The sequence below is a fragment of the Notechis scutatus genome, chromosome 1 (assembly GCF_049901735.1).
Source record: "Notechis scutatus isolate UNSWTSFEM ecotype Mainland chromosome 1, rNotScu1.2, whole genome shotgun sequence".
NCBI classification, from domain to species: Eukaryota; Metazoa; Chordata; class Lepidosauria; order Squamata; family Elapidae; genus Notechis; species Notechis scutatus.
In genome coordinates this window covers 276628534-276646409 of record NC_142009.1, presented here as the reverse complement: position 1 = coordinate 276646409, position 17876 = coordinate 276628534, and the positions used below count along the sequence as shown (strand labels likewise).

The following is a 17876-nucleotide window of genomic DNA, read 5'->3' as shown; positions in this document are numbered from 1 at the left end:
TTTTGAATGATCTGATGATCCCTGTCCCAATTTATTTATTTTTAAATAGTTTCAGCTTTATATTCAATTTCTGCCAATTTGCCATAAATTTTATGTTATAGGAATCCTTCTACTGTATTACAAAATTCCCACTGTTATTAATGCCATTGATAACACACACACACACAGACACTTACATCAATATAGTAGATAGAAACAGAAGATGATTCCTTATGATTCTATTGGTAACTGAATCATACAAATTAGCAGACAGAATAAATCTCAGATGTGATTGTGTTCTGTCTAGAACAGGGGTCTCCAACCTTAGCAACTTTAAGACTTGTGGACTTCAATTTCCAGAATTCCCCAGCCAGATTTGCTGGGTGAGGAATTCTGGGAATTGAAGTCCACAACTCTTAAAGTAGCCAAGGTTGGAGACCTCTGGTCTAGAAGATCAAGAGTAAGCTTTGTATAGAGGGTTTTGTATATAGTTGCTAAATTATATTTAGGATGTCGATGTGAGGCATTTGATGCACTTAACACCTCATCCTGAGGTGTTAAATAACATGAGGCCAGGTTAGACAGCCATTATTAGGCTTCCTGCTTTGCATAGGAGTTTGGATCAAAAGAGCTCTGAGATACCTTCCAAGCATCCCTCCTTCGGACTCTATTCCCTCCCACCACCACCTCACACACCAAAGAGCCAACACTTGGCTGTCACCAAGAGGAGATGACGAACAGGTCAAACCGAGAGCTGTCTGGTTCTCAGGTCAGGATAGAACAGAAAATGTTCAGCCGAAGGGTTTCCGGGACTTATGTTAACCTTGACAGACTTTTGTGACTACCTGGTCCCAGAGAAGCTCCATCTCTTTCCGTGCCAGTCCTAAGCTTATCACTGGCTTATCACTTGTCAGGAAGGAAGAAGCCGTGCCAACCAGAGATATGTAGAGGAAGCTAGAGAGGGGTCTTCCCAGGGAATGCCCTCAAGGCAGAGATCTTGGTTTCCCTCCCCTTTTTTCTGACTGACAGCCGGGAATACCACGTGACCAAGAAAATAATAATAATAATAATAATTTTAAAAAAATACAGAGAAACCCGAAGTTGGCAGCCAACTACCGGTAGTTCCACTGCAGAGTTGGAGGCTGCAGAGGATTTCTGGATAAAGAGAGTGGGCGGGGGAGACAGCCGGCACCGTGCCCAGCAAGACCTTCAGTTGTTGGCTCGCCCGCCTCTCCAGCGTCTCCCAGAGGCGTCTCCAGCGTCTTTCCTTCTAAAGTTAAAGAGCAGCCGCAGTCTATCCCGACTGGAAAGGCAGGCGGTGAGCACACAGCAGCCGGAACCCCTTTAGCCCTAAGGACGCACCTGACTCGGGAGCCGGGCGGGCGGACGGGCGGGCAGCGAAGGCGCCCCGCTCGCAAACCTGGACCGGATCTCCCGTTTGGCCTGCGCAGGGAAAGCGGGACCGATTGGAGGGGAAGCTGCAGCGGGAGGCAGAGTCCGGTGGATTCCCTCCGCTGTCTCTTCGCCCACCCACCCCCCTCGCCCCCCTCACCCCTCGCCTTAGAGGGCCCGGCTGGGTCCGCTGCTCTGGAGCGGAACGGAGGAACTTTCCCTTCGATTGAGCACCGGGAGCTGGGCTGCGAGATCTGTAATGGCTAAGGATGTCTTCGGAGGGGGGAGCAGAGCCATCCGCTGGAAATAGTCCAGAAGCAGCAGTGGCAGCGGCTGCAACTACAGATGCTAGCGAGGAGGTGAGAAGCCAAGGGCGTCTGGGGGTCTCTAAGGCACTTGTGTGTGGGCAACGCCAGGCGGACCGAGTCGGGGAAAACGGGTCAGTCTGTACCTGAGGATGCGTGTACTACTGCACCCATCCTCAACAGAGCCAGCGCGAAGGCTATATTGGTACCCCAGAATGAAAGGACTTTGTGTTATCCGTGCAAGTTGTATGTGGCACTGGGAGAATTAATTAAGGAGGGGAAGGTGGAACCAAAACCACTGATATCACTCGGATTCTTTTAGATTAGGCCTTTATTGAACTCACACAAAAGTGTTGTTGAAAATAGGTTGAGGAAAACAATAATAAGGCATAATGGGGCCATTTTTCATTTTCTTTTGTAGAAATATTATTATTATTATTAATAATAATAAAAACCATAGAGTTGGATATCTGTCCTGGTAATCTCTAATGTGTGTGTGTGCGTGCATGTGGGTGCATTTGTGTGTGCATTTGTGTGTGCACACTCAACTTTTTCTTATGATAAGATGGATGTGCAAGAGAAGTTTTTGTTGTGTTACGTTGTGTAAACTTCTCTTCCTTGGAGCAGAACCTTGGGCCTTCCTGGGGCAGTAACCAGCCAACCAAAATGTATTGTTTTGCCCATCAAAGGTGATCAAGTTTAAAGCCTTTTCCAAATGCAGAGAAAGAAAGTTTCCAATGTTTTGAAAATCTTTCTCTGGAGTAAGAACGAATATATGATTCATTCTTATTCTGTTAGGTTCAAGGATCTATGAGAACTATAACCTGAGTCCCCCCACACTTTTTTTTTTTTTTTTTGCTCCAGATTTCCTCCCTAGTTGTGGTAACCACACTAGTTTTTATGAATATATCCAGAGTGAGTTTTCTCTGATAAACAAGTGCTCTCTCTCACTCCCTGCTTTGCTGCTGTTTGAGTGACATTTCGTACCATTGGGCTTCCAAATTAAAACGTGCTGATCTGATAGATGGAGCATAACCAATCTGTTTTCCACCTGGGTCCACAAAACACACTGCAGATGTATTTGTCTGTCGTGGTGCAAACAGCTAACCATAACTACAAAACGTCAATAGAATCAACTCGTAAATGATTTTGTAATCACAAATTTGACGTTGCAAATTCAAAGGCCTGCGTGGTATACAAGGCCCCGAATAAGATCTAAAAAAAGAACGTTGCTGAATCAAAACAAGGGCTTATCTAGCCTAACACAAGGATTCCTCACTGGCCAAGCAGAGAACCCGGCCAAATCCTTGTTGGATGTGAGCACGACACCATTATCCGACTACATTCATTTTTTATGTGTTAATGTATTCCATGCTTTCTTCTCCAGGAATTTAAGCCAGCATACTTAGTACTCTTGCTTCCAGTTTTATCCCCATGACTCTGTAAAATACATTCAGCTGAAGCAGTGCCTGATCAAGGTCATCCAGTGATTTCAGCCACAATGGACTTGAAGTGGGTCTTCCCAGTTCCAGGACAATTTTTTAAATACTGGCCCATATTATTTCCTTTAGGCTCCCAATAATTAGTACTTAGAGGCATATTTTTCTAATACTATAGAAATAGCATTATATAAATGCTATTCCTAAAGGAAATCAAACCTGATTGTTCTTTGGAAGGACAGATGTCGAATCAGAAGTTCAAGCACTTAGCAATAGCAATAGCACTTAGACTTATATACCGCTTCATAGTGCTTTACAGCCCTCTCTAAGCGGTTTACAGAGTCAGCATATTGTCCCCAACAACCTGGGTCCTCATTTTACCCATCTCAGAAGGATGGAAAGCTGAGTCACTTAGACCCCCTAATGAGAAGAGAGGAGTCACTGGAAAAGACCCTGATGTTGGGGAATGATTGAAGGCAAAAGTAGAAGAAGATGGCAGAGGATGAGATGGTTAGACAGTGTCAATAATACAGTGAACATAGATTTGGACAAACTCTGGGAAACAGTGGAAGGGGGCTTGGCATGCTATGGTCCATGGGGTTGCACAGAGCCAGACACAACTTGGCAACTGAACAACAACAAAAAATAAATATTACTGTACTATAATACTATAGTAATAAACCATCATTTTAGTATATGTCTAACTTTAAATTTAGTAGACCCCAATCTTTTGTTACTGGAATAGTGCAATAGAGTTTTCTTTCATTTGGTTACAGCAGCTTACTTGAAAAATCGTTCATTCTAATATTGTGAGATCTCTATCACTATCACTCCTCCCGTCCCTTTTAAAAGGTTAAAAGAGCCCTTTAAATTGTCACTTTGCCTTTCACAAAAGTTGTTAAAGTGTTTAGTTTGTGGTTATTTCTTTCTGTTAAAGTGTTTAGTTTGTGGTTATTTCTTTCTACACCTGTCCATCTCTACGGCATCTTTTTTAAGGTCTCACAACCAGAATGTTAGACGTTATCTAAACTGTAGTTGAACACATTGTGCTTAAATCGCCATGATTCTGAAAATATTATTTTCGTAGTAATATTGTAATGATGTCCAAGTAAAATTTGTCTTTTTCACAGTAGCTTTAAAATAGGTCAGTGTTTTTAATCAAGTTTTATAAGCATCACTTTGCTTATAAAATTCCAGAGAGAGAAAAGGGGAGACAAAAATGGACCTCTCTCTTTGGATAATTGCTGACATGACTGTATTTGCCATTTCAATCCTTATTCCACTGATTTCTTGTAGTTCTTAGAAAAAAATCATTATTTTTGCTTTTATTTATTGATTGATTTGCTTTGATTTGTGTGCCCCCCATCTCGTTTAGAGGCATTGGCCATTCTAAAAAATTAGTTCATCCCCTAGCCTAATTATCCAGTTAATTTATAAGCAAGTTTAAAAACATTGCTCTCAGTACAAATTCTGGTGGAATCTTTCTGATGTTGTTGTTATACTCTGTTTGTGTCAAACTGAAGGCAGCAAACATACCCAGGATACTCTTTCACTGTATAAATAGCTCTTTACTCCAACACTTTCTCTTCCTGTCCTGGTTCTGAGTCCATAACTTGAGAATTCCTCTAGTTCCCTTGTCTGCTAAGGGATAAATCTTTTAAAGTGCACATAAACACTTTCACTGGATTGTTGATGTCTTCCTGTCAAGTGGCAATCTCATGGGGCTCTAAAACATTATTAAAAGCAAGATCTACCTTCACAAAAGTTACCCTAATTTCTCTTCAAACTCTCATCATTTTATAGAGACTCTTCCAGTTCTTTATTATTCTCCTTTGATTTTAAAAAAAACCAGTTTAAATTGGTCACTTTTATATCCTTTGAGAGAAAAATAATGTTAGGACAATATTATATACTGTATTTTTCTCAAAAGGACAGCAATTCCCTACCTGAGTTCTATGGTAGGAATCTTACCTTAAGGAATTGAGCCAAAAGGATTAGAAAGGTATAAAGTGATTTTTATTTTTTTAGAATACGGTGATCATCTCATTCCTAAGCAGCCAAGGGAAGGGTCCCAGCCTTGAGTCTTAGAACGATTACAAAGTTAGTTTACAGCTATAGATAAGAAATACAAATAGGACCAAAAGGAAGCTAGGGTCATTTTCTTGTCTCCCACAGAAAATTTTTCTCTATATACCATGATCAGGACACCAAAGGCATGAACACTTCAATTATCAATCACTTGTTGACTAACATGTTTCCCCCAAAATAAGACCTGTCCTGAAAATAAGGCCTAGCTTGATTTTTACACATGTACCCAATATAAGTCCTACCCCCCAAAATAAGCCCTAGTTATTCCCGCTCGCGTCTGGCTGTATGACGTGAGGTGAGGCATATGTGTAAAAATCAAGCTAGAATGGGGGTGGGGGATGCAGGTGCTCCATATGCCCCGCACCTGCTTATCTTGTTTCACTGATGGAGCTGCGAGTGGCTGAATGCTGTGTGGTGCATTGTGCCATCGTGCACGCAAGTGGCAGCACCAGCAAGACGAGACTCATGGTGTTCTGCCACAAGTGGCTCTACCAGCGCAACACGCCTTGCAGCATTCCGCTGTCAGTGACTCTACTGGTGGCACTGGGCCATGAACGGCTCCACTGGCGGAACGAGCCTCACAGTGTTGTGCTGCAAGCAGCTCCACTGACGCAAAGCCTCACGGCATTCTGCTGTGAGCAGCTCCACAAGGCTTGTCGCCCCTCATGGCAAACGCTGCAAGGCTCGTAGCACTGGTGGAGGTGCTCTCAGCAGAACTTTTTCCCCGGACAGAGAAATGACAGAGACTCAAAGCTTCATGTACTTGCTAGGAGACAGTTTGAAATGGAGCAATAAGCTTCATCTCCCTCTGGGCAAAAAAGTGTTTGGACAGATACCACTGACCATGGCCTCTCCATCCCAGTGTCTGCTTGTCTGCAGCCTTAATCGGGTTCAAGCTCTCAGCACACCCTGGCCTCCACCTGCCCTGCCACAAGAGCGAAGAGCCTCCACAAGGTGCTGTGGCCAAGAAATGTCCCAGTAGAAGCTGGGCCAGCAGGCAGGGCAAGTGGAGGCTGGGGCATGCCAAGAGCTTGGCCCGTTGCAGCTGTGGGCAAGCAGACAATGGGATGGAGAGGACGGGGCCTGCTCCCTGCACTTAAAAAAAGTAAGACCTCCCTAAAAATAAGTCCGAGTGCTGATTTTCTAGGCCAAAAGAAAATAAGGCCGGGTCTTATTTTCAGGGAAACACAGTATGATAATAAAATTGGTTTTTTTTTCACACTCCATAATAGGGGGTAGCAAGTTGCTGAAAGTTACTATCTGTTTCCTTGAAATAATCACAACTACTAGGCAATTACTTACAAATCAAAGTATTTGCTGGGTTGGGAGGAGGTTATGTTATTGGGAATGTGTCTTCCAAGAAAGATTTATTTCTGTATCAATATTTTTAGCTGATGACACAGGGCTGATGATATAGTTTCAAGGAGACAGTTGTTATGCTTGATCTACTTGCATTGGTTACTTTACTTTTATCCCCCAATTTTTCAGATGGACAGCAACTGGAGTCCTAATTTATTTAAGTATGTCAATAAGCCTACTGAGGTCACTACAAATTGCCTATGCTCTATAGGTTCCCTTCCTGAAAATTACATTTCAGCATGGGTTTTACCAAGAAATCAGATGCAAAATATTCAGTTCCTGAGCAATGTCCTCACCTCCTTTAGTATTGTTATGTCCTTGTTATCTGATTATCAAAATGCTTATTTATCTGTCGCAGTATTTCTGATGTATCTAATCGTGTTGCTTTTATTGATAGTCCTGATGTTATTACAAATTTGTGCTTCAAGATCTCTTTGTCGTCTACTTACTGTCTCTGTTTTTTTTTTTTTTTGTATAAAACTACAACCCTTCTCTATTAATTTATATTTGTATGATTTATATGGCTGTCCATCTCACACAAGTGGTTCTGGCCAGCTTAAAAGATTAAAAAGAAACACCCCCCCAAAAAAACATTATTTAATAAGAATATTTATGTGCATGGGGGTGTGTGTGCTTGTTTTATTTAAGCAGATTTGTTTTAGCAAATTCTGAAGTATTTTTTTTCTTCTACAACTCTTTTCTTGATATTTTGTATTGACCATGGTGCTGATCTCTTGGTAGAGGTTTCTTGACCAGCTCTACCTGGAATTCTGATATTCCTTCCAGTGGTGGGATTCAAAAAATTTTACTACCAGTTCTGTGGGCATGGCTTAGTGGCATGGCATGGCTTGGTGGTGTGGCTTGGTGGGCATGGCAGCGGAAGGCTACTGCAAAATCCCATTCCCTCCTCAACCCACTAACCTGCTTTCCAGCTCCGTTCTCCTGTGCAGGGCAACAAAAGAAGACCCAGCCGATCAGCTGTGACTCAGGAGGCAGCGAATAGATGGGGGTGGAGCCAGTCAGAGGTGGTATTTGCCGGTTCTCTGAATTACTTAAAATTTCCATTACCGGTTCTCCAGAACCTGTCAGAACCTGCTGAATACCACCCCTGATTCCTTCCTAAGCAGCCTGACAAGACTTGGCTCTTTCGACTTCTCCTCTGACCTCTCTTTTAACCAGATGCCTCATTTTAGAGAAATTGCTTCTTTTGAAGTCAAATGGCACTTTCTTGTGGCAATATACCATTTATATTTTGATAAGCGTAGTTATGTGATAGCTCATTCCAGTTAATTCAACAATGCTATCTTATATACTACGTATATGCAGGCTATTCTAACTATGTAGTTTCTTTACTATTGACTCATCCTGGTTGATACCGCAACGTATTGCCAGCTATGCTCACTAAATGGGACTGTGGTTGTTAAATTACCCTCAGTTATCCAAACTGGGTTATCACATGGCACACTCTGTATGTGCATCCACTGCACTCACATCAAGCAAGGGACCTGCAGCCCCTTTCCATACTGAACAATTCCCAATTTACTGGAATTACATTTTTAGGGAACTAAAAAAAATCCATACGGAGAAGCTCTGTCCATATCTCTTTGGAGTCTTTAATTAAAATTAATCCTTTGTGACTGCAGCATTAAATGGCTATATCCAAAGAGCCTTTTAACTTAACTCCTATGTTTTAATGCAAATGCATGTTTAGTTAATGAAAGTAAATGATCTTAGTTAATGGAAGTAGATGAAAGCAAGGTGGTTTAAGGTTACCAGAAACCTTATTGTTGAAATCTGTTCCATGAGACAAGCTATCGTGCATGTGATGCTGCAAATATAAAAATGGAAGTTTTAAATTAACTTAGCTTGCATCATGTTGCCAAAATGGAGACCTAAGGTAATTATATTTCCTATAATATAAAAAGCTCAGAAATATTGCTCATTGCTCTCAGATAAGCACTGTCCCTACATGTAATGCTGGTCTTAAGTCAATTAAATAGTAAGGAGAGCAAGGGAAAACAAGGCAAATTTAAGAGATATTATAAAGCAAAACATAAAGAAAAAAGAGAGAATTGCAGTGCAGAAATAAGGGGACAATGATTTATATCAGGGGTCCCCAAACTTGGCAACTTTAAGACTTGTGGACTTCAACTCCCAGAATTCTCCAGCCAGGAGAATTCTGGGAATTGAAGTTCACAAGTCTTAAGAGTTGCCAAGTTTGGGGACCCCTGATTTATAATGACAGCAAATTGAGGGTATTGGTTATGGCATCAGGCTAGAAATCTGGGAGATGGTAAATTCTAGTTCTGCCTGGTATGAAGCCAGCTGGGTGACCTTGGTCCAGTCATTCTGTCTGAGTCTTAGGAAGGAAGCAAAGGCATAATCCTTCCTCAAACTTGGCAAAAAAAAAACCACCTGCAAGGAGTTTTCCAGGCTACCACCAGGAGTCAAGACTGACTTGAAGACAACCAAAAAAGGAGTCTCTAGTAAGTTAATATGGTTTAAAGAAAGTTATTATAAACTCTATGGATTCATGGAACTTTTAAAAAAAGAAAATGATTTGTGTTAAATTACTTCTCAGAAAGAAAGTACTGTATATACTCGAGTATAAGCCTAGTTTTTCAGCCCATTTTTGTGCTGAAAAAAATCCCCTTGGCTTATACTCGAGTCAGATTCCCTCTGAAAAAAATGGTGTGGAGTCGCGGCCTCCGGCGGCAGCGACTCCCAACAGCCCAGTCGGGAAGGGAAAGGCAAAAGCGCTTTGCCTTTCCCTTCCCGAGGCGGCGGGACTGGGGCTGCGCCGGCGGTAGTGACTCCTGACTCAGGGGGCCTCCGAGGAGGGGAAGAGAGTGACTCCTGCCTCCCGCTGTCATCATCATCTTCTTCTTTTCGGTTAGTGAATCAATTAAACCTTTCATGATAGTGAGATCGTTTCCCAAATTAATTATTTTTATTTTTGAAATTTATCAGTAGCTGCTGCATTTCCCACCCTCGGCTTATACTCGAGTCAATAAGTTTTCCCAGTTTTTTGTGTAAAATTAGGTGCCTCGGCTTATATTCGGGTCGACTTATACTCGAGTATATACGGTATAATTGGTAACAACGTTATTGCAAAATAGTAAACTTCAGTAATAATGATAATAGCCTGAAAAATTGTATAACTAGAACAACTTTAAGAATTGACCAAATTGTTTGAAAACTAATTTGTCTCTTTGCTGGAGAGAATGCAAATGTGGACTACTGTAACAACCTATTTAAATATGTCACTACAAATCACCAACATATTAGTTCTCCTTTATATGTTTTAGCTATTCTCTATACCAAGTCCACAATCTTTAAATTGTGATAGTTTCTTAATATATGCTAAAAAGAACAATTTAATATCTAGCAACAAGTCCAGAATTATATTAACAATCCTGTTGGTTTCAGCATAAAATGTGACAGCCTAATTAGAATAACCAATACTTAAAGATTTATTAACTTCATTTTAAGGTAATAAGAAATGGATTTAATATTCTTTAAGGTGATCATCTACTGGTCGGATGGGATGTTCAAGATCATAATTCCAGTGGTCATCTAAGTAACCAATGTCAATTTCAATTCCTTATATCATCTTCAATTTCTTTAAACAAGAAAAGTTACGAGTTTTGAAGCAAGGGTTAATTCTTCCCAAAATGCCCACTGTGGTATTTCAGAAGCAGTGACAACATCTGGGTCAAATAATTCAAATAGCAAATGCTTAAGTTGAATAAATTACCAAGAAGCAACATAAGGTAAATTGGCATTGTTTTTAAAAAAGACTTTCTCAGAATTGAGTTGATCCAATGTAATAGTGTTGAAAAAAGTCCAGTTTACTGAAGAAGAAAAAGGGAAAGTTTAGATACTGTTTTTAAACGGGAATTTAATTTTCATAGCTGTGCCATCCTGAGTATCCATTTATGGACAAAGACACATACACACACATACACTAACATTGTAAGACTAAATTGCACAGGAGATATATAGATACAGATAATAATTTCTTATAGCTCATATATAAATATTGAGGAAAATCAGTGATATGAACCTGAATCTGAACAGTTCTTAAGTTTAACTGAGTGTAGTTCTTGAAATGTTTAGATGGACTTTTTAATAGTATTTTGCCATAAATTTTGTCCAATATTGGAAGAAACATCAACAATATCTGATTAGAATCTCAAACCTGGATAGACATGCAGCAATGGCAAAATTAACAGCATACACCCAGAAGAGAAGTTATACTAAATATAAGACAGAATGCAAGAAACAAAACCAAACAAAAAACCCCAAGCAATGACAATAATGGTTTCTAAGACAGTCTAAATGTTTATAAATACTGAAAATTAGTTGGAATATAAAGAAAGTGGGAGATATTTGTTTTTCAAAGTTGCTTTATATTTTTTTAGTTTGTTTTTTCTTTATTCATAAACAAATATAAATAGTATTATAATTTATTGGGAAAACTAGTTTCATGTATTGGTTAAGGCATCAGACTAGAAATTAGGAGACTGGGAATCCCATTTTAGGCCTTTTTTTGTAAAAAGTTAGAAAATACAGTACTGTAAATCCAAATCATTACTTGCTAGAGGCAAATAATAAGATAGTTCCTCTACATTTAAAAACATCAACTGAAATGACCATTAAATTTTAGTTCAGTCCTTATGCTGGGACAACATTTAGTGCCTCATGGAAAAATAACTCAGTAGTTTAGAGACTGCACAGACAGCTTAAAAGTACCTTTAACTGTGTCTTTTTAATCTTATTGCTGCCTCTCAGAATCAATTTTACCAAATTATAGGGGCTGTCTTGCTAGTAACTTTTAGAAGTACAGTCTCTTTATTTTATTTATAGAACTCATTGAAATGACACCATTCAACAGCTATTCAATTATATTAGTTAAGATTTTTTTGCATTTTCAGGATAACCTTAGTTGTTTATTGATTGGATGGCTAATTAAAACTTTTAAAAACTCAAGTCAGGAGTTGGTGGCAAAAAGAATAATGTAGAAGCATTAAGACATAATTATTCATAATATATTCAAACTCAGTATCATGTACAGGCCTTTTTGTTTTTTATCCTTGTACTACCTCTTTGGTGGAAATTTTGAAATGCTCTAACTGACTGGTAATCAATTGTGCAACTAATCCATACTTTCATACTTATAAAATGCAAATTAATGCACATCTAAGGTTACGTAACTTGGAAAATATAGCTGCTTAATTGAGCACAAGTTTCCCTTTAAACACACTAAATCATAGTTATCAGATTTTCTCTGCTATTGTCAACTTGACAAGATGTGTATCAAAAATTCCAGTTCTAAATCTGCAAATACTAGAGTGATAGTTATTCTGAATTATCTTCCTAAACAAAGTAGCACTACAAAATGCTTCACACCATATGAAGAGCTCAAGCCACGAGTAATTTAATTTCTCTTAATTAACTTCTAAAGAATTAAGATTGGAAAATTGTTTATAAGATTAGCATGTGATGAATTCATTTATTGTTCATTTATAATAGTTCATAACAAGCTTTCTATCCTGTTGCAGAGTGTGTTGTTAGATTGGATAATTGTAAAGTACTGTGTTCTGCTAACAATAGCTGATATGATAGAAATTAGTATGATGACTAGGACCACAAAAGGAAACATTTATGCTTTGAAAACCCAAAACATTTTTAAACATTAAGAGTAGCTTCAATATCAGAAGCTGGTTCAAGAAATGGAAAATTATGCAACCGTATTTCAAGCTTGCAGCTGAGTTGAATCAGTGATATTAGTATATAGCCTTTTAGGAACATGAGACAGTTCATGGTTAGATGGATGAAAACCCCTTTTTTTAAAAAAAAACATGTGAGCAAGCTTCTGATCCACGTTCTGAATGATTTGCAGAAAAAAAACTGTAGAGGAGTATGAAGATAACCTTTAAGAAAGTATACAACATTTATAAAAACATCATCTTTGGCTGGAGAGCCAGGAGAGGATGAGGAAAAAACATCTTTGGTATAAGAGGGAGACAGAGAGACATTCTGGCAGGCTTATATCCTATAAAAATACAGGTAGTCCTTAACTTACAACAGTTCATTTAGTGAGCATTCAAAGTTACAGTGGCACTGAAAAAGTGACCGTTTAAGACTGTTGTAGCATCTGATTCATATTTATGACCATTGCAGGGTCCTGGGATAATGGAATCCCCTTCTGACCTGACAAGCTAAGTCGATGGGGAAGCCAGATTCCCCTCAAAACCATGTTACTAATTTAACAACTACAGTAATTCACTTAACAGCGGTGGCAAGAAAGGTCGTAAAATGGACCAAAATTCACTTAACCAATGTCTTGTTCAACAACAGAAATTTTGGGTTCATTTGTGGTTGTAAGTCGAGGACTATGTTCTTGTAGGATCTGTTCCTCACTTAACTTCCTTGAAGAACTGAAGAAAACTTAGCAAGCAGTCAAGTGGTTAAACAGAGAAATATGACAATTATTATAGATGGTCTGCAGAGGAATTATTGAGTCTGTCATCTGCACCTCTATAACTGTCTGGTTTGGTTCTGCAACCCAACAGGACAGACACAGACTCCAGAGAGTAATTAGAGTTAGGGTGCAGAAAAAAACAATTACTACCAACCTGCCTTCAATCGAGGACCTATGTACTGCACGAATCAAAAAGAGGGCTGTGAGTTAAATAAAGAAAGAGACTTTAAAAAAACAAGAGAAGGGGAAAAATTCTTCAGGTTCTTCAACACCTTAATCCAATTGAAAGGTCTCAAATAGAAAAAAATGCATAAAAATGAATCAAAAGGGTAGATGAAAAAAACAAAAAATGCCAGGAAAAAAAAAAAAGAGAAAAGGCTTTTAAGGCTTTCCCTTTAAAATAAAAAGCAAACGTGGAGATTGGACTTCCAAAAAAAACCAAAAACAAAAACAAGCTCCATCCAGGCCAAAAACCCAAATAGTTATTACAAGAATAAAGATTTTTTTAAAAAATACAGTAAAGCTGGTAAGGAGGGATAGCACAACTTAGAAAAAATAAAAAGAGCACACTGCACTTTGTTTAGTTATCCAAGGCTCTTGTTTATAACTCTCTTCTCCAAAGACTTATCTCCTTTTCTTTTCGTAAGCTTCAACACCAGGCTCCAGCTGTTGATAGAAATCCAGAAGAGCACCTACAATAACACTCTCCCATGCTCTTCCCTCTATCTTATCACATAGCAATGTCCTTGAAAAGGAACCTCAGTTCTTTCTTTCTCAGCTTTCTCAGCTTCGTCTGATCACAGGAAATAAAGCATTTTCAAGCCTCTAGTTGGCAGTGTTACAAAGTTTCTTTGCTCTCACTTTCCCCTTCCTTTCCCAAGCAAAATGTAATAAAAATTACCAAAAAAAGAGGAAGGAAATATAAAAAAGGGAAATAACTAAGTAACTAAAGGGAGCCTCTAGCCTAAAATATTACAAAATCAAGAAGGAGAAGAAAAAATAGGTATAAATAAGAAAAGAACCAGTCCAGTTTCAAAATACAAAATCGCGTATAGAAATCCAGCAATGAGAAGAAAAAAAAAAAACACCTTACTTTGACACTTCCGTTTAAAATCGCCACTTAATCACTTCTGTCAAAACTTTTACAGATTCTTTCTTTTCCTTAGGGTGTCCTTTCAAGTCTTAGAATAAAAAAGTTCTCACCAAACCGGCACACTTTCTCTTTCTACTCTCTTCCATTTCGGAGCTGTCCCAACTTCAGCAGCTTTAATGGCTGCCTCTTTGCCGCTGGCAAGAAGAGCTTCTCCTGGATCTACCAGGGACTTTGCGGTATCCCTGGGATCAACAGGATGCGCTCTTCACTTTCGCCGTCTCTTCGGGACGGTTTAGATCCGTTTGGACCATCCAGGAGCAAAGATATCGGCTGCAATCTCAGACCTCCGAGATCGCATGCCGTATCGTCGCGACTTTTCCCCCCAAAAAAAGACAAAAACAAGCTCCAGCCAAGCCAAAAAACCAAATAGTTATTACAAGAATAAAGAGTTGAATGGATGTAATTAAAAGATATAAAGGTGCCATACTCCAATTAGTAACTACAGGAGAAAATTTGTTTAATGAGAAAAGATAATATGAAATTGAAACAGACAAAAGTATAAATATAATGATTTGAATTGAGATGAGATAATCAAAATAAAATTGAGAAAATTAAAAGAGGGGAAAAACTATATAGAAAATGTAAAATAGTATAAGATATGGAATAGAATACAAAAAGGAGCATGAAATTGAGTTTTGTGTCTGTATAAAGAAATTCAACCTGGGATCATGCTATTTTCAAAAAAGATGTTTTACTTGTATTTTGTGTGTGAAAACCCAAATAAAACTTTATTAAAAAATATAATTTTAATGTAAAATAGAACAGATTTGGTATGCTAACAAATCCAGCAAAATGCTTGTGTTCTTTCACTATGCTGAATTATTTCAAAGCAATTATTTGTTTATTTATTGGAGGTGGCAACTTGGGACATACTGCAATTTTGGGGTATCCTCTATCTGAAAATCCTGATGAGATGTGCCTTATATCTCTGAAATATGAAAATTTAAAACATGTAAGATTATTTACTGTATTATTTTACCAAAATGTTCTTTCTCTTTTTTCATTTCTGTTCTTTCTTTTTTCTTCTCTGTTATCTGATTTTCAGCAAAGACCAATGAAGCAATCTTTGAGTTCTTCACTATGCAGAGAATCTCACTGGAAGTGTCTCCTTCTCTCAATTCTGATATATAGCTGCCTGGGGGCTATAGCTTGGTGCCAACTCACCCAAGTCACTAAGCTTAATTTTGATAGTTCTTTCAAAGGCAAGTCTATGATTTACCATGGCAGTCCTTGCTCGGATGGCTATGTGTATATTCCATTAGCATTCCTCGTTATTCTTTATGCGGTCTACTTGGTGGAATGTTGGCACTGCCGCACCAAAAGTGAACTTCAGTGCAAAGCTGATGTGGAAAGTGTCTATGATCGAATTGCCAGAATGAAACAGGCCACACCGTGTATATGGTGGAAAGCCATAAGCTACCACTTTGTCCGACGGACAAGGCAGGTGACTCGGTATCGCAATGGTGACGCTTATACAACAACTCAGGTTTACCACGAGAGAGTCAATACCCATGTGGCTGAGGCAGAGTTTGACTATTCCCACTGTGGATTCAAAGACATATCTAAGGAACTCATGGGCCTGGAATGGTATTCCACCACGAGGCTAAAGTTCACGAAATGTTTCAGTTTTGCCAACATGGAATCTGAGAACTCTTACTTGACACAGAGAGCTCATTTCTTCACAGAAATAGAAGGGCTGGATGATTACATGGAGATCAGAGAAGGCATGAAACTCAAAAATATAGACTTCAAAGAAGTCATGATGGCTTATGGAGACCCAGATCATCTTCCTTGGTATGTATCCCATTATGCTTTCTGGGTGGCTGCATTGTTGATGATTTCATGGCCCCTGAGAGTCTTCATAGAATATCAGACTGCACACGTACACTACCATGTGGAGAAACTTGTTGGCGTGGAGTACAGTGTGCCCTCTGTGGCAGACGAGCCCCTCTATAGATACCGAATCCCCAGGGTAAGCACTCAGGACAGTACTGAGCTTGAGTGGCACATCTGCACCAATCGCCAGCTGATTCCCAGCTATTCCGAGGCCATGCTCCTGAACCTGACCCATTCTCCCATATGTAACAGTTACTCCATTCGCAGGTACAGTGAAATCACTCATGGCTGTGAGACTTGCCATCGTGCCTCCAGTACCTCCTCTATCTTTTCTCGCCACAATGGCAGTGCAAACTCACAGCTCTCTCTGAACACTAGCCGCTTCTCCTTATGCCAGATTCATGGCTCTCACAGGACAGGACTCTGGAGAAGTCACAGCAGCAGCATCACTGACCGTGGTTGCCAGGATGACCAGTGCTGCTCCCACTCTAGCCAACTGGTTATCAACGAAAACCCACCCACTTACCAAGAAGCTCGCTTTTTCCCAGTACTAATTGTGCATAGGTCAGAGGGTCAGGAAAGGAGGCACTTCTGTCTCCGCCGTGCTTCCTGCCTGGAGACCTCGCTCTGACTTTCCGTTAAGAGAGTTTTAAGGGCAACTACTTGTTTGCCAATAACAGCAATACATACAACATAAATTCATCGAAGTCTCAGTTGTCCATTTCTCAAAAAAAGAGAGACTCATTCATGTAGAAATCTAAGAAAAGTCAACTCTGAATCTAAGAGTCTCAATAAATACTGTAGGGTTAGTTAGGATGTTATCATGATATGATTGGTTCTTCAGGGATTTTTACAGTTTTATCCCCCTTTAATCTAAAACTCATGGCTAGGGTAAGAGAAATGTCTACAGCCATCTTGTGAACTTTACTGAATTCAGGTCTCCATAAACCTCAACTCCTGAAATGCTCCATAAACCTCAACTCCTATGTCATATTAACTGTGTATGCTACATGGTGATAAGAGCCAGATTCCTGATTTTATCATCTAATTTTAAAATAAAATAAAAATATTGTGTGTCATTCAGAAGACATAATAAAAATGGTTATCCCTACACTCATCCCATAACTTCTCTATGCTATTTGCTTCATTTCATATTTCTTCTAAGGCATCTCTCTATCTCTTTCTCTTTCTCTCTCTCTCTTTTGTCAAACAGATAGGAACACACTTTGCTTCCTCTCCTACTTTAAACTATTAAGGAAATATGTGGAAACATGTGACATGCAAAGACCCTACCTTAAATCCATGTTATAGCAGTCAATAGCACAAAGTTAGCTGGGTGACTTTGGGCCCATTACAGGTAATCCTTGATTTATGACTGCAATTAAGCCCAAATTCTGTTGCTAAGTGCGACATTTGTAAAGTGAATTTTGTCCCATTTTGACTTTTGTCACCACAATTGTTAAGAGAATGACTGCAGTTGTTACATTAGTAACACAGTTGTTAACTGAACCTGGCTTCCCCCATTGCTTTTGTTTGTCAGAAGGTTGCAAAAGGGGAAATCACACTTCAACTGTCATAAATGTCTGGGTTTTGATCATGTGACCATGGGAATGCCATAAGTGTGAGAAATGGCCTTTAATCAAAAAAAAAATTTTTCAGTGTTGTTGCAACTTCAAACAGTCGCTCAGAACAAACAGTTGCAAGTCAAGGGCTATACTTTCTTTCGGCCCTGGAAAAGAGACAATGGCAAACTGCTTCTGAAAACCTGGGCCAAGAGAACTGCAGGAACTTCTCCAGGCAGTCTGAGAATCAGAGGACAAATGAATGAAGGGGGGGGG

The 17876-nt window shown here is 39.3% G+C and overlaps 1 protein-coding gene across 1 annotated transcript; it reads left to right on the top strand.

Annotated features, from left to right (window-relative positions):
* The first annotated feature begins 1301 nt into the window (after positions 1-1301).
* Positions 1302-16751, top strand: LOC113409992 (transmembrane protein 151B-like). The gene is made up of 2 exons (XM_087951675.1): positions 1302-1730; positions 15248-16751. Exons 1-2 carry the CDS (start codon positions 1641-1643, stop codon positions 16667-16669), a joined length of 1512 nt encoding a protein of 503 aa, XP_087807801.1. The 5' UTR covers positions 1302-1640; the 3' UTR covers positions 16670-16751.
* Positions 16752-17876: the final 1125 nt, after the last annotated feature.

Excerpts from the sequence above, each read along its gene's own strand:
- LOC113409992 (XM_087951675.1), top strand. The coding sequence starts at position 1,641 with ATGTCTTCGGAGGGGGGAGCAGAGCCATCCGCTGGAAATAGTCCAGAA. Across the intron at positions 1,731-15,247 it reads CTACAGATGCTAGCGAGGAG|CAAAGACCAATGAAGCAATC; the intron begins GTGAGAAGCCAA and ends TCTGATTTTCAG.